This window comes from Pteronotus mesoamericanus, unplaced genomic scaffold (genome assembly GCF_021234165.1).
Source record: "Pteronotus mesoamericanus isolate MK-2021 breed Mesoamerican mustached bat unplaced genomic scaffold, CSHL_Meso_final contig_2, whole genome shotgun sequence".
NCBI lineage: Eukaryota > Metazoa > Chordata > Mammalia > Chiroptera > Mormoopidae > Pteronotus > Pteronotus mesoamericanus.
The window spans coordinates 29,674,736-29,689,165 of record NW_026555084.1 but is presented as its reverse complement, the minus strand read 5'-3'; the positions used below and the strand labels follow the sequence as shown (position 1 = coordinate 29,689,165).

Below are 14,430 nucleotides of genomic sequence, written 5' to 3'. Positions count from 1 at the left end.
TTTGTGCCTTTATTTCAGCAAAGAAAGTATCCCAGCACTGAACTTACCAGAAAACAGTGCAGTAATATAGTTAGGAGAGATTATCATGTTAGCCATTTTACTGATAAGAAGCAAGAAGCCAGAGAGGATGGAGTTCACTCAGTTACACTCCAGTAACAAACCAACCTGGACCAGAGTCCAAGTCTCCAGATTCTTAGACTCTTCTTAGTTTATCAGACCATATTAAGACTGTATCAAGTATGTAAATGTTACTGCATGGACTTTTAAAATTTATCTTTGGCTGGCCCAATTTTATTTATACTTGTTTTTGATTCTATTAATAAGTAACTGAAGTGATCATATATGTGAAGTGTATGTAAATTAAGATACTTAAGGTTGAGGAACTGAAAGTTGAGTTGATTTATGTACTTTTGACTGACTTTGAAATGTTACCAAGTGCCTTCTGAATGACCAAAATGACTTTTTGTGTTTGGTAAACAAAGAAGGGAAGGTGGTGGCAAAAAAGGTTTTAATTACTTGCCTCAGTATTTGCTGTCGTAATTAGAAAGATTCATATCTTTAAAAATTTCACTTTTATTCTAAAATTTTGTCTTTAAAAAAATCTATATTTATAGATTTTTCCTATAAATAAGTAGCCTTTTGAAAAACGTAGCCAAAATATTGAGACAAGAATTGCTTTGTTGCATTGGCCTTAATTCCTGACTTTGTCTCGTTCTAGGTCAGCTCCATTCAGAACCAAATGCAGTCCAAGGGGGGCTACGGGGGCGGGATGTCCGCCGGCGTGCAGATGCAGCTCGTGGACACGAAGGCCGGATAGCGCCCCCTCCAGTGAGTACCTAGGGCTCCGAGGTGGCCGACAGCAAGGCAGGGCGGGGAAGAGGCACGGCCGACGGACCCTTGAACGCAGGTTTGAACTGCAGAGGTCCACTTGTGCACGGATGTTTTTCCGCAAATACTATAAATGTATCTTCTCTTCTCTGGCTAACTGTTGGAAGAATACAGTATATAATTATACGTACACAGGGTACCGTCAACCAGCTGTTACTGCTAAGGCTTCTGGTCAACGGTGGGCTGTTAGCAGTTACGTTTTGGGGGCGTCAGGAGGCACAGAGTTTTCACTCTGCTGAGGGAAGGGCATCAGTACCCCAACCCCAGCGTGGTTCAAGGGTCAGCTGTATTTTGTTCTCTTACAAAAATGGTGAACAAATGGCAGAAGTACTTTCACTTGGCCGAGTGTTTCAGGTGACGGCCACAGGCGTGGCTGCCGGTCGGCGTGGGCATCAGCGTGTGGCGGCCCCGCCCCTCACGGGGAGGCCCGGACTGAGGTTCCAGTGACAAGTTCCCATTTTTGTGTCCTTTGAACAAGAGTAAATTATTATTTGAGTGTTGATACGGCACAGAATCCTGTGTAGTGATTTTATATTTAACACCCTGCTCTTGATAAACCTTTCATAATCAGCTTTTTAAAAGGATGAACCCTTGAAGTATAAAATAATTTGGATTCTTCTTTTGGTTTTATAGGTCATTGTGAATGTTCCCTCTATTTTCTTTAATTCTTTTTTTTGTTGTTGTGATTGCTTTTTTCAAATACAAAAAAGAAGTGTGATGGCGTCGTGTCCCTCCTGTTGTGGTTCCTCCAGCGAGACGCCACTGTTCCGCCGGAGCGGCCGCCGTCAGTGTCCCCCGCCTTCCCCAGCGGGCACGCGTGCCCTTGGACTCATGGATGTAGTTCCTTACATCGTGGCTTCAGTTTTTATCAACATGGATCTGACCTTAGCATGATCTTTGTTTGTGTGAATGCTAGCACTATTTTGCATCTTTCTTTTTAAATATTTCTCTTTCCACCTGCCTTATGATTTTATTGGTAAGCAAGGACCTGCTATTATTTGTTAATTTGTCACCATTTATGTATATTTTGGAAGGTATGAGACCCACAAGCACAATGCTCATTTTTATTCATTTGAAACTTCAGCAGAATAGGTATCTGCATGCTTTATGAAGTTGCTACATGTGGGGAGCCCGTGGGCTGGTGATGCTGCTGCTGCTGCTATTAGAGAAAGGTTAGCCAAGCCACACCTGTGCACACAAGAGGGAACGTGTAGCTTGTTAGAAATGACTTTTTGGTCTATTTAGTTAGACTTACAGTAAAAGGAGAGCTTGCATTCATAAGGCCTGGCCTTCCTTCTGTTGTAAATGTTCACTCTATTTATTTTGTGAGCGAGGACCTGGGAGTGTGAGCAGGCGTGGCTGCGTCATCGGACAGACAGCCTCGCCGTTGTCTGAGCAGCAGCAGCTCAGGCGAGGTTCTTTTCCTTGTGTGCTCAGTCTATGCCTACTTGTCTTGATTGTGTGATTAATGTTATGGTATCCAGTGGCAGTTTGTTGACCTTCTGGCCTTTCCATACTCTGCATATTTTGGGGCAGGGGGGGTGGCCCAGAGCAGCACACTGACCTGAGTCATTGCCCCGGAAAACAGTCTGTCTGGTGACTGTGGAATTTGTGAGAAAAACCTTTGCTTCCAAAATCTGTTTATTCTTCAACCAGGTAGTGTTTTGCATTTGTGCTAACTGTAAATCCTATGTCCACTTCTGACTTGATGTGGCCGGGTTGACATTTCACGAAGTGAATGGGGCTTCGCTGAAAAACTTACAGAGTGCTAAGGAATGGAAAGTGATCATTTTTTTTCTTTTCTTTTTATTTCTTCCCCTTAGTCCCAAGTTCTTGTGAAAAGGTAACTGAATAAATACTAGGTTTGTGTAGGCAAAACACAGAAGCATTACTCCCCGGTTCTTCGGCATCTGGCTGGCGCAGTACAGGTGGCACTGGGTCCCTCAGTCCTTGTGCTTCTGCAGGTTAGAGCCTTCACGGTGGGGGCGGGGGTCTCCAACGAGAGAGAAGCTGTCAAGGAAAAACATTTATGCTTAGTAGTAAAAACTGGCATTTTGCAGCTTAATAACTTCTGAACTTTAATTCCTCTGGTGTCATTAATTCACTGTGTGGGTGCTGTGCTCTGGCATTCACTGGAGAGCGGGTTTGCACCATCCCCCTGCTCAGCCAGAGCCCTCCTGCCAGGGACGCTGCTGTGCGCCAGCCCTTCAACCGACAGGCTGGACTTTCTTGACGTGCTCAGCACTGGTGCCACGTAGCCTACTTCTACTTTGACTTTTAAAAATTAGTACAATTTTTATATTCGTCATTTAACCCCTGGAACAACCACCCAGGGCACCATGGTCCCTTTCTTGATTTGATTGTATTTTCCAGTTGCTTTTTTTTCTGCCTTTCCAAGGACCAAACGCTCAGCGAGCGCTGGAGCGTGTCTCCATGTGACCCAGAGGCTGCGCTGTGCAGCTCTGCCGACTTCACAGGCACGAGTGGGCACACGCTAAGGTGCCAGGAAATTCAAGAAGAAAAATTCTTCAACCCAAAATTCTAAGATACAAACTTTGGACACAGATCTTTCCGAGTGTGGAGGAGCAGCTTTTCCATACTCACAGGTGGGATTGTGAATCTTGGGAAGTCATTTGGTCCCTGTGGCAATGCATCTCTTCTTAAAATTGAAGCTAATTAAATAAATAGGATAGACTGTTAATACTTTTTTGAAATACATGCTAATAACTGTTAGGCAAGGGAAAAATGAATGAAGGTTTAGCTAACGACAGGGAGTCTGTCATCAGTGACCTGCATTCCGACAACAGGTGCTTCCCGTGGTCCGGGCCCGGGACGGTGCCTGTGAGCAGAGGCGGAAACGGTAACTCTGGCGATTGGTCAGCGTTTCCAATGCAGCACTATCCGTGGGCCTTTAAAGATACTTTGAGAGTATATTAGCTTTCATTTTGTTATTAAATTATAGCAGTTTCATTACAGAGAGCAAGTTTGCCTTGATTTTGTTTAAAATGACCTGCTCAGCACCCAAAAGATAAAATTGACATATTTTTATAATATAAGCATACTTTTTTTTTTGTACATTGTGTTCATTCTTGAATAAAGTGAGTTCAGTGTTGGCTTGTAGATATTAAAAAGAAAGTATTGATTCAATAAATGTTTTCTTTCAACCCTGGTTTGGTTTTTCTTTTGGTTTAGCTTTTTTCTTTCAAGTTTATGTACCAGAATTCACTTAGAGCAATTTTTTAGCATTCTTATATCTTCCATTAAGACTAATGCCATGCAGAAATAATTGATCATTTTTCCCTTTTAAAGACAATTTAAATTTCTAAATTTGTAATCTTTAACTTCAACTTACTAAAACACATTTCTAGTCAAAATGAACCTTAAATGTTTGGAAATAGGACTTGTTGAAACATCCCTTTTCTTCAAATTTTCATTGCCTGGCAACATCACAGATGATTTTTAACAAAGGAAGCAAATGCCTATTCAGTTTTCCATGCTGAAGCAGTTTGTCCTCACAATATATGTAGGATTTAAGTAAGTTAAAGTTAAGAATTCTTAGCCATACTGGCCACATTTCAAGTGTTTAATAGCTTCATGGAACTGTCAGCTGCCACAGGTGACAGCTAGGGAACCTTTCTGTCATCATGGTTTGGGCAGGTTCGAGTTTGTTTCTAAAATAGTTTGGGGCAAATCTGCCCCCAAGGACCATTTGGCAGTGTCGGGAGATCTGTTGGTCCTCACAATCTGAGGATGAGGATGGGGGTGCAGACACTGATTGGACGTCAGGACCGGGGAGCCTGCTCACTGCCCGTGCGTGGGGCACAAGACGACCCCCGACCGAGGCGCATCCGGCGCCAGCCTCTCAGGGGCCACAGCTGAGAAGCCCTGGTTGTAGAACAAGGAAGCGCCCCGTGCTCACTGAGTGCATCCCGTTAGGCTGGCGGGTAGGTTTTTCTCCTGTATCATGAGAATTGCTACACACTATTCTAAAACAGAAAAATTGATGAGAAAAATATTAGAAACGGTAAGACATCCTAATTAAGAAAGTACCTGAAGGAGCTCGTGTTTATGTATCACAAAATTGATTCTGGGCATGTTTTCCGAGGGCATGCCCAAAAAGTAGGACCAATCTATAAAAATAGTGTCAGAGTTTGGACTTTGCTAAAACTTAATGAAAATGCAAAAACCTACAAAACAGACAAGGAGGAAATTACATCCTCTTGTTAAAATAGGATTTTAGCTGACTGAAAGAAAACAATTGAAATTTTACCTTCAGTTTATCGTCTCCATCCAGAATGGTCCAGCAAGAGAACTTAAACCATTAAATGACTCACGTTAACCTGACTTTTTATATTTTGGCACCTTAACATTTAGTTTTTATGATGTTTCCAGGACAATGCAGTTTTGTTTTTTAAGTGCTTTCTGCCAGATACATGCAACTTCTGGGCTCCCGTTCATCTTGAGCCACATCCTTCTAATAGCACCTTAAAGTTTTCTATCTGGCCTGCCTTTGATGCCTAGGAAAAAGTTACTTCCTGAATAAGAAGATCCCACTGTTTGAAGGGACCCCACAGCGGTTGCTGAGGGTAGTGGTCTTGCTATCGAAGACAGGAGATTTCAGTCTCATCGGAAGGTCAGAGCAGGAGAGTCAGGATAAAGTCTGATTCTGACCCCCAATTTTGTCTTGTAAACCCAAGCTCCAGAGTTCCCCAGAGCTTTGTGGCAAACACTAAAACTCAGTGTTCAGTAGCTTTAGACAAGTAAGGGCACTGATGGCCTGCCTCAGGGGCCCAGAGAATGTTCCTAGGTTATTTTTGCTCCTTGAGGGGAGGAGCAAATGAGATACATCTTCAGAGCTTCACCCTTAATACTTACTCTTAACGCACGGCACGTTCTGCCGGTGCGCTGTGCCTGGGCAGTGTTGGGAAACACTTTGGTTGCTGTTTGAGTTTCTTTAAAAATCAGTATTTTACTTTTCAGAAACAGCCCAAAAGAGGAGGTAAAAAACAAACAAAAAAAAATCTCTATTGCTTTTTGGCACAGCCACCCAGATTCAGAACTCCAAATGGAGTGATTTTTGCATTGAACGTCTTTCCAGTTGCCTGCAACGTCAATTTTTTCTATAGGTTTTGTTTCAGTTTTTGCTGCTTGGAAAGTGTTTTAGTCCATTTGAGCTGTTAGAACAAAATACCCCAGACTGGGTAGCTTAAAACCACAGACAAAGTTACCCTTCATGGTTCTGGGAGGCCAAAGTTCAAAATGAGAGTGCGGCTGGTCGGGCTGGGCCGCAGACCTGCCCCTCCCCCCTGCCCCCGCACACGGACCGGTGCTGTGGAGCTGTCTCACGAGGCACTAGTCTCACGCCTGAGGGGTACATGCATGACTCAAGTGCTCCCTCATGCCATCACCTCTGGGAATTAGGGCTGCAACCCGAACTTTGCGGGGAACAGAAGCATTCACACCATAGCCTTAAGGGGTAGGAAATGAGAGGACGACCCCTTGTAGATGCAGCCACACTGGGTGCAATGGAGCTGAGGCCACAGAGCGTCCAGACCCACAGCCTGTCAGGATCCGCCACTGTCGCAACCCCAGGAGCGAGCAGTCCGTTCTCCCTCCCCTCCTTTCCAGCCTGAGATTCCTGAAGGAAACCAACATGACATACAAACATTTTAGAAGAAAAATCACTCTGGTAAGTCCTATGTGAGATGGGAAGTTAAAGGAAATGGAGGATTCTAGGGGTACAATTTGCTAAAACTTGTAAAAAATTTTCTTTGACAAAAACAAAGCAAGGAAATGCCCTGAAAAAAATAACAAAAAAGTAATCTCTTCATTGTGTTCTGAAATTTTCAAAATTAGTTTTTGCATTTATACTTTCACACTTCACAGCCTTCAGCTGTCCTTTTGTTGTGAAGAGTATTCAGCTACAGGACAATTACATTATTGCTCTGATTATCCCTCCTCCTACTCCTCCTGAGGATTCCCAGGTTTCTCAGGCAGCAGCAGTGACAGCGAGGTCTAGAATATTGAGAGTGCGCCCCCCCCCCCTTGAACTTCTGAGAGAATATTATTTTGAACTAGTATTCTATCTACAACCAAACTCAGGTGGGATGGCAGAAGATGAACCAACCAGCAAGAAACCACTTTTCCACCCATGCTACTGGAAACACACACTTCAGAGTACGCTTTGCAAGAAAAAGTAGTCTAGTTGTATAATTAAAAGAAATCTCAGGATTTCTAGCTCTGACGCAGACCTGGAAAGCAGTCTACCCAAATTAGAGCAAATGATGAGAAGATTTTAAGGAAATTGGTTACAAGCAGCATAATTAAATGGGTACCATTTAATAGCTGGAGATTCATGCCCTCACAAAATGTTTATTGAGTGCTGCGCCCAGCCAGATACAGCGGCGAACACAGCCCCTCTATCCACCTTAGTGCTTTCCGCCTAGTGCTGTGGGTGCAGAGACAGACAGCAAGTCAAAGCAGAAAGTAATGGTAGGAAAGATCAGACGATGCTGAGGGCTCTGGGCAGACTGCTGGGGACCTGGGGGAGGAGTAACAGCTGAAGCTATGACGTGGCTTTGAGTCATTGGGATGTACCCCAAGTTCCTAGAACAGGGTCAGCCATGCAAATGTTTTGAATGAAATTTAGTAAAATAAAAAATTGCCATTTAAAAGGCCGTCTTAGTGACAAATTATTATTTAGGAGCTCATAACATTTTGGTTGTAGAGTGTATTATAGGTACATAGTTACAATAGAGCTTTAAAAAAAGCATGGAAGATTTATAGTTGCAAAACAATGTGAATTTTAGAGAAGTTGACAAAACTCAGAAGATAGTATAGCAGAAAAGAAATGGTGGAGAGTAAGTGCTAATCTCTCTATGAACTGGGAGTTCATAAAGTGCTGTGAAGGCGCATGTTAAAAATTACCCTTTACCCCTGGCCAGGTGGCTCAGTGGGTCAGAGCATCTCCCCAATATGCCAAGGCTACCAGTGTAATCCCTGGTCAGCGCACGTACAAGAATCAACCAATGAATGAGTGGAACAACAAATTGATGTCTCAAAAAATAAAAAATTAAAACCTATCTTTTAAAGTTATGAAAATAATGGAAATGAAAATGTAAAAATTTAACCATAACTGCTTTGAAGGAAAGACAAGTCTATTAGAAGCTTCACTTTTATGGTATATATAAAATCATTTGTGCAATTCAAAGTTGGTAAACCAAGAAATGAAAGTATGCCTACAGTATTTAAAATTAAGGAGATAACACTATTTGCGAATTTAAAATACAAATAACTCTAAGCAGTTATCCTTAGAAGTAGGAATGGAGTGTGTGGGAAGTGGATGAGAGACATTTTTCATATGATGCCAGTGTGTCCTGTTTGGATTTCATTTTCTTCATAATACTGTAATTTCATAGTAATAATATAAAAAAATAACATTTTAAATAAATACCAGGTGATGGCAGCAAGATAGCTGACTAAGGAGCCCCAGGCCCTTGTTTGCCCACAGAAACACCCAAGAAACCAAAAAGCTTTGTGAGAACTCCAGAAACTAGTTAAGAAGCGGCGCCAACCAAGCGAATGCACAAAGAAAAAGGCCCCCTCGAGCCGGCGGGTGGAATGGTTAGTCTTGCTGACTCAGCAGCAGTGGGATGGTGGCTCACGTGGAAGCCAGGTGTAGGCTGCTGAACACAAGCGGGCACAGGCGGTCTGCAGCCCGAGGAATACAACAGAAACTCATTCTGAGAACAAACAGGAATGAGACTCTTAACATAAATACAAACATTTAACAGCAGCTGAATTCATGGGAACTGGTCTAAAAGCACACACGCAGCCCCGGGGAAGATGCAGGCTCAGATGGGGTTGGAGGGGACTGGAGCCTTGTGGTTGGGTTCATCGGTGAAGGTCTCCCCTGTGTGACGCTGCTCAGTCAAGGCTGGGAGAGGAGCTTTTTCAAATACTTAAATCCCAACAAAAGATCGTAAGACACACACAGAGACAAACCACAGCTCATTCAAGGGCACAAACTAAATCACCAGAAACCAAGCTTAACAAAACCTCTGACTTGAGACAGAATTTAAAACTGTCTTAAATATGTGCAGTGAGCTAAATGAGAACACAGGCAGATGATTAAACAAAGTCAAGGAAAAAGGATTTTCTAAAAAGAATATCAACAGGGATAGAAATTCCAAAACAGAAATACTGAAAGTCCTAGCCGGTTCAGTTAGTCAAGAAAAAAGAGATAAAAAGACATCCAAATTGAAAAGGAAGTAAAATTATTTCTGTTCACAGACTTGACCTGATACATGGAAGCGCTAGCAGTGAGCCGCGTCCACACCCACAGCTGGAACAAATGGACTCAGCAGAGCTGCAGGGCACCATCAGCACACACAAATCAGGCGTCTCGCTACACTAACAATGAACAGTCTGGAAGTGAAATCAAGAAAACAATTCCATTTACAATAGCACCAGAAAGAATACTTAGGAATAATTTAAGGAGGCAAAAGACTTGTCCACTGAAAACTGTAAATAATTAAAGAAATGAAAGACATAAGTAAATGGAAAGATACTGTGTGTTGATGGACTGAAAGACTTATTAAAATGTCAGAACCATCCAAGGCAATCCAGATTTGATGCAGTCCCTACAAAGTCCCAATGGCACTTTCTTTGCACATATAGAAAAATACATCCTATCATTCACATGGAATATCAAAGAATCTTGAAGAGCCAAAATAATCCTGAAAAAGAACAAAGTTGGAGGTACCATACTTGATTTCAAAACATTACGATCTATAGTAATTAAAACAGTGTGGTACTGGCATAAACAAGTACAGACAGACAGATGGAACAGAATAGAATAGAGAGCCCAGAAATAAACTCTGTGCATGGCTGAGTGATTTTCAGCAAGGATGCCAAAAGCACTCAGTGGGGCAAGGCCAGTCTTTTCAACAAATGGTGCTGGGACAAGTAGGTATCCATATGTAAAAGAATAAAGATGGATCATGTCTTAGTCTGTTTAGGCTGCTATAACAAAACAGTCCATTCTTGGTAGCTTATAAATGGCAGAAATCTATTCTCACAGTCCAGAGGCTGGCAGTCCAAGGTCAAGATGCCAGCATGGCTGCCTCCTAGGCTGGTGCCACCTTGCTGGAAGGCTCGTGGCCTCTCAACCAAAGCACGTCCCGAAGGCCCTGCCTACGCAAACAATCCTATAGGCATTGGGATTTCAACATACCCATCTGGGGATGAGGACACAAACGTTGAGACCCTAGCATGCCTTTATCTTACAACATATAAAAATTAAAATGAATCAGATGTAAACATAAGACCTAAAACTGTAAAACTCTTGGAAGAAACACTGGGGAGAAGCTTTATGCCAATAGATTTGGCAATGATTTTTTTGGACCTGACACCAAAAGCACAGGCAACAAGAGAAAAAATAGACAAACTGGGCTCCATCAAACTAAACACTGCATCAGAGGACAAAACAGTGTGAAAAGGCAGCTTACAGAATGGGAGAATGTATTTGCAAATTACATATCTGATAAGGGGTTATATCCAGGATACATAAAGAATTCCTACAACTCGACAACAAAAAACAACCCCATTAAAATATGGGCAAAGGACTAGAATAGACATTTCAACAAAGATGACACACAAATGGCCAATAAGCACATGAGTAATGCTCAACATCACTAATTATGAGGGAAATGCAAATCAAAACCATAATGAAGTATCACCTCACATCCGTTAAACTAAACAGAAAAAAGTGTTGGCGAAGATGTGGAGAATTTTGAACTCTGCACTGTTAGTGGAAATTTAAAAATGGTGCAACTGCCATGGGAAACCATATGGAGATTCCTCAAAAAATTAAAAAATACCACCACTATATGATCCAGCAATCCCACTTCTGGATGTATCTCCAAAGGGACTGAGAGCAGAGTCTCAAAAGACACATTTGTACACCGTGTTCCCTGCAGCACTATTCACAATAGTTAAGAGCTACAAGCAACCCAAGAGTCCACCAAGAGCTGAATGAAAAAATAAGACATGGTATGCAATTGAATACTATCCTGTCTTTAAAAAGAAGAAAATTCTGACATGTGCTACATTGATGAACCTTAAGGACAGATATAATGCCGAGTGAAACAAGTCAGTTACAAAATGACAGATACTGTATGATTCCCTTATATGATGAATTTAATATAGTCAAATTCATAGAGACAAACTCAAAGGACAGGTCAGATGAACTCATTCAAAGACGACAGCAGCAGAGTGGGAAAATAAAGAGAAGGGAAATGTTAAGAGAAGTGTGACATTCACAGTCTGACCAACTGCATCTGCCTCAGACTGGACTCGGGTACCAGCTGAGAAATGTGCGTCTGGCCCGCGGCTGCGGCCCGGGCGCTGGCCTTCCTCCTGTCTAAGTGCCTGCGGGAGACACTAACCGAGACCATCAGCGGCGCCCAGCACAATGCCAGCAGAAACGGTGCCTTCAGGATCCAGATCTTGTTAAAAAGCACATGGGAACATGACCGTCCCTAGAACCAGAAGCCCCAGGAGGCCGGGTTCAAAGCTCAGTTGATTCCACACACGACTGCACCTTGGGACGGAGGTGGGCGGAGGTGTGCTCGCTCCTCTGGCTGCAGGGGCCCCTGCACAGGCTGGAAGCACTGTCACGCCAGGTCCCTGCCTGCTGGCAGCCCTTATGAGGTGATGCTGATGCTGTACACAAGCATCTTCACCAAGCCTGGTGTGTGTCAGGGACTTAAGGGACAAGCAAATCCTGAGAGGCACGGGAAAACCATGTGGTGGTCTCACTTGAAGCCTCAGACATCACACACATGGCCAAGAAACAGGTCTTGACACAGCATTCCCTCTGCAAACCACCACATGCAGAAGCGACACAGACACGGGGCTTTCCTGGCGAGCCGGCCCCGAGCGAGGGGAAAACCCAGTGCAGCCCAGCCAGCCGTTCCAGGAAACCAATGCATGGCACGCAGCCCGTCCTGCTGGGACTGAGCACACCGAGGGTGTTCCTGACCTGGATTTTCAGGGGCGGGCAGCTGTCCTTCCCTGTGTTGGCTCCGCTTTCTGTGCTTGGCAGTTAGTGAGCTGGGGGTAGAGGGGGACAAGGGGGTGGGGCAGGGCTCCTCCGGTCTCTCACGGAGGCCACGCCCAACCAGAGAGCAGTTGGGGGTTCCTGTCTAGTTCAAGGCTGCTTGCGGGCAAGTCCCTCAGATCCTTGGTGTTTCATAAAATGAAGGGCTTGCAAGGACTAGTAAGAGAAAAGCGGCAGCACAGGCTTCTGGTGAAGCAAGTGGGAAAAATACTAACAAATTAATCCTGAGCTCTATTTTCTTTCCCGTCTTAATAAACACGGAAAGTAGAACTTCTGGTATAGGTTCAATTATTGGTTCATTCACTAGACATTTTAGTTCCAGACAGGCAAGGCGCTTCACAGACCCGGGCAGGGGGTGGGGGCAGGGCAGGAGGGGTTGGTGGGAAGGGCAGCTTGGGGCGTCCCTGGCTGGGCTGCAGAAGCTGGGACGATGGGACGTGGGAGGGAGGGGTGAAGGCGCGGTTGGTAAATCCCAGTCATTTCTGTTCACTCTCACAGCTGTGCTAGTTAACAAGCTTTTACTCTCCCAGTTTCACAGGCGACAGGGCAAACAACTTGCTCAAGGTCAAATGGCCGACAGCTGGGCACATTCATCTCGAAGTGTGTAAGAAATACCGTGTCACACAGCGTTGGACCCCGACCTAAGCCTGGGAAGGCCTCCTGTGGCCCTGGCTGTCGGCTGGCCCCCCGTGTGGGGGTCAGGTGACTGTGACTCACAGTCCCACCAGGATCCTGTGGGCTGGGAAGGACTAGCTTGCCTGAGGAAAGGGAGCAGGGCAGTTGCTTTAAGACAAGGGTGTGCGGGCAGAATGCAGAGCAGGGGCAAAGATGGATGGCGCTGGTTTGCGGCCGGCCCATGCTCATCTCGAAGACCAGCTTCACAAATGCAGCAACAGCACGCAGGACAGAGGTGTCTCAGACACTCGGCTGAGCTTGTGGCCTGCCCTCCCTGGCACGGGGCAGGGGCGAGCTCTGGAGCCTCGAGCTTCCCGCCAGTCGGGAGCCCTGGCCCAACACTGTAGTCCAAGCCCTGGAAGGACGCTCTGCTCTTCAAACTGAAAGGTGCAGGCAGGATGGACCAATGCAAACTATTTTTTAGTTATAAAAAGTGAAGAGAAGATAAGCAGTAACCCAGAATGCCTGGAATAGTCTGGCAGCCGGACCCAGCCCGAGGCCCAGCCCCGCAGGCGGGCTTCGGGAGGTCAGGGGCCAGAGGGGATGGCCTGTGCTCCGCTCCCAGCTGTGTGTCCCTACGGGATCCCAGGACTGCTGCCACCTCAGGGATGCAGAGCTCTGGACTGTGAGCCAACACCTGTCCCTGCCAGTGCTTCCTGCAACAGAAAGAGCCCGGTGGCCTGCCTCCTCTATTACTCTGCCTCTCAAAGGAAGCCGTGAGCTCAGAGAGGAGGTAAATGTCTACCCTTGTGAAGATAGAAAAATAACTACTTTTTAAAGCTTGTCAGCCCTTAGCATGACGGAGTGCTTGACAAGCTGGGTAAATACCTGAGGTCAGGTTACCCGGTGAAGCTTTTTGCCCGGTGCAGTCTCGGTGCCAGTCTGACCTCTCGTGCCCCAGGGCATTTCACAGAGGCGGGGCAGGAGAGGTCTGGAGTGCGGGCTTCCCTCAGGCGTGTGCAGCTGCCCGGGACGCGCCCGCTCTCAGGAGCCGAAGCCTTGCCTCGCTGCCGCTGGCCTCCCGCTCTGCCCCTCCAGTGGCAGCTCGCCCCTGACAGCTCATCTGTTAACCTTTCCTGGAGTGGTTTTTGGCATTAGAAAAACTGTGGTAAATACAAACATAAAATTTACCAACTTAGCCATTTTTAAGTGTACACTTATCTCATCAGCGTCACACACATTTCCACTGCCATGCAACCAACTTCCAGAACCTTTTCATCTCACAGAACTGAAACTCTAATACTCATTCAGCGGCTCCCCATCCCCCCCTCCGCCCCCCACACTTCTTCCTGTGTACGTGTGTGGCTTCTCCAAGCACCTCACGTAACCAACATCAGCAGTTACTGGCTCATTTCACTTAGCTTGCCTGTTTTCAAGGTTCGTCTATGTAGCAAATGTCAGAATGTCTGTCCTCACTAAGGCGAACAGTTCTCTTTTTATGCATATATCCCAGTTTATTTATCTAGGTCCCTGCGGACAGGCATCTGAGCTGCTCCCACCTAGACTCTCGTGAATGTGGGTGTGCAGGCACCCCTTGGAGACTCCGCTCTCAGTTCCTCAGGGGCTACACCCGGAAGTGGGATTGCTGGGTCAAATGGCGGCGGTGGTGGTGGTTTGAGGAGCTTCTACATTGTTTTCCACGGCCATTGCACCATCTTACATCCCCTCTAGTGTTACAGGATTCAGTTTCTCTGCGCCCTTGCCAATTTTTTTTTTTTGATAGTAGGCATCTTAATGGATATGAG

General features: G+C 45.2%; 1 protein-coding gene across 4 annotated transcripts in view; it reads left to right on the top strand.

The window, feature by feature from the left end:
• The window catches only part of CDC42SE2 (CDC42 small effector 2), an 87,357-nt gene extending 83,356 nt beyond the window's left edge, over positions 1-4,001 (top strand). For 2 of the 4 annotated variants that reach the window (XM_054568506.1, XM_054568505.1), the window contains 2 exons: positions 719-828; positions 1,599-4,001. In XM_054568506.1, the coding sequence (XP_054424481.1) occupies positions 719-817 (99 nt within the window). In that variant the 3' untranslated portion in view covers positions 818-828; positions 1,599-4,001. Of the gene's footprint in view, positions 1-718; positions 829-1,521 lie in introns of all 4 variants that reach the window. The other 2 variants (XM_054568508.1, XM_054568507.1) reach the window with 2 other exon arrangements.
• Positions 4,002-14,430: the final 10,429 nt, after the last annotated feature.